The sequence below is a fragment of the Manacus vitellinus genome, unplaced genomic scaffold, assembly GCF_001715985.3.
Source record: "Manacus vitellinus isolate BGI_N305 unplaced genomic scaffold, ASM171598v3 scaffold_129_pilon, whole genome shotgun sequence".
NCBI classification, from domain to species: Eukaryota; Metazoa; Chordata; class Aves; order Passeriformes; family Pipridae; genus Manacus; species Manacus vitellinus.
This window is the reverse complement of record NW_021938948.1, coordinates 198,399-200,420: the sequence shown is the minus strand read 5'-3', so window position 1 is coordinate 200,420 and position 2,022 is coordinate 198,399. Positions and strand designations below refer to the sequence as shown.

Below are 2,022 nucleotides of genomic sequence, written 5' to 3'. Positions count from 1 at the left end.
CCTTCATCAGCATCTTCATCGGCACCAACACCAGGCCTTCATCGGCACCGGCACCGGGCCTTCATCAGCATCCTCATCATGTTCATTGGCACCGGGCCTGGTCCTTCATCAGCATCTTCATAGGCACCATCGCTGGGCCTGGTCTTTCAGTATCAGCATCATCATCATCATCATCACCAGGCCTGGTCCTTCAGCATCATCATCATCATCTTCATCTTCATCTTCATCTTCATCAGCATCATCACCAGGCCTGGTCCTTCAGCAGCATCATCTTCATCATCATCTTCATCCCCATCATCATCAGCGGGCCTGGTGCTTCATCAGCACACAGGTGCTCAGGAAAAAACCAATTAAAAATGTTTACTAAGGATCCTGCCTCCTCCTTGGTTCATCCCGACCTCTCCTTCCCCTTCAGTGCAGTGACCTCTGCTAACACCTGTGCTTAAGCTCTGCATTTTCTACTCTCCCTCCAACCTCACTCACACCTTTTAAACACAGGAGTTTCCTTAGGAATGATTTCCAGGGAAATTCCCCCAGGACACCCAGAGCAGGTGCTGCTTCCTTGGCCACTTTAACCTTTTCCATGATTCCCTGCAGCACTAGCAAGGAATTACAACCTGATGTAAAACCAGATTATAATAAAATAATCCATTACTGCCTCTATTTGTACTCACACATGCAACCCAGAGTAATTAACTCCATGATCTTGGAGGTCTTTTCCCACCTAAACGATTCTGTGATTCCCGTTGTTCAGTCTGTCTGTAGTTGCCACGAGGTGGAGGCATGAAGACACAACAGAGCTCGTTAATGAAGCACCTAATTACTCCTGGGTTTAATTTGCTTCACTGCCACCAGAGGGAGGAGGGGACGCACCGGAGGCACTCCCAGGAAAACAGAACTCCAACGCAATTCCCAGCAGAACGGCCTAAGGTTGTTAGGGAGTGCTCATCCCGAGGGTTTCAGGGGCTTTTGAGTCCTCCTGTCACCTGGAGCAGAGCAGTCCCCTGTTCGTGGCTCATCCACGCTGCCACCAAATCCTTTGGAAAGCTCTGGCCACCCCAAAGGTGACAAAGCTTTCTGGAGCAGCCCACGTTGCCTCGACTTTAAGTCAATTAACCCCAAACCCCACATACTGCACATGCAGCAACTGCTGAATTAACAAACTGTGTTATCTCTGCCCATCACTCCGGAAAATCACCCCAAGAGCAGCTCCCAGAGCCCGCTCCCACATCCCAAAGGATTTAAGGTGTCCTCGAACTGCAAAGACTGAAAACTCTTTTCAGTGGAGATTCAGTGCAGTTCAGAGAGAGAGGATGGAGCTGCTGAGCTCACCCAGCTGCCCACACCGGGTGGAAAATCGACTCCCAGACAAGTGTGTTTGAACTGAGACTTTAATCAACCCCCTAATGAAATTCTTACAGAGCTCCAGAGCCGGGCTGAGTTCCCTTCAGCTCCCCCAGGGCAGCACAGGCGGCTTTAAGAGACGTGACCGTGCTGGAACCGCCGAGCGCCAAGAGAGGGCACTCGGAGACGCTTTGCCAGGGGTTACACACACAGTTGTGCTGCCCAGTTTGTCCCGGTTTGGGAACAAACCGGCAGCTCCTCCCCTGCCAGTTGGGACACTCTGGTCACCGCTTGCCAGTGACCGGACTCGGAAATCAGCTGGAGAAAAGAGTCCACCAGGACAGTCCAAGGAGCTGAACGTACTCGGACAGGAGCACAGGGAGCACCCGAAGGCAGCTCTGTCTGAGCTCCCAGGGCTCTGACACACAGCAGAAGTTGTTCTGCCCCGTGCAGATCCTCTGCCCACGCTGGGAATGGCAGAGGCCGGTGCCAGCGTCCTCCTCCTCCGCACCTGCCTGGTGCTGCTCGCCTTCCCCGTCTACCTGCTCTCCTTCCTGGGCGTGTGGGAGCCCTTCTGCAGGAAGGTGTTTTTCCCTTTCATCCTGGACAAGATCGCCGCGGTTCACGACAAGAAATCAAAGAAGCACAAACTGGAGCTGTTCCGGAGCCTCCCCGACT

At 53.0% G+C, this 2,022-nt stretch overlaps 1 protein-coding gene across 1 annotated transcript in view; it reads left to right on the top strand.

The window, feature by feature from the left end:
• The first annotated feature begins 1,543 nt into the window (after positions 1–1,543).
• The window catches only part of METTL7A (methyltransferase like 7A), a 2,007-nt gene continuing 1,528 nt past the window's right edge, over positions 1,544–2,022 (top strand). The window contains exon 1 of the mRNA XM_029965994.1: positions 1,544–2,021. Coding sequence (XP_029821854.1) covers positions 1,818–2,021 — 204 coding nt within the window. The 5' untranslated portion in view covers positions 1,544–1,817. The remainder of the gene's footprint in view (position 2,022) is intronic.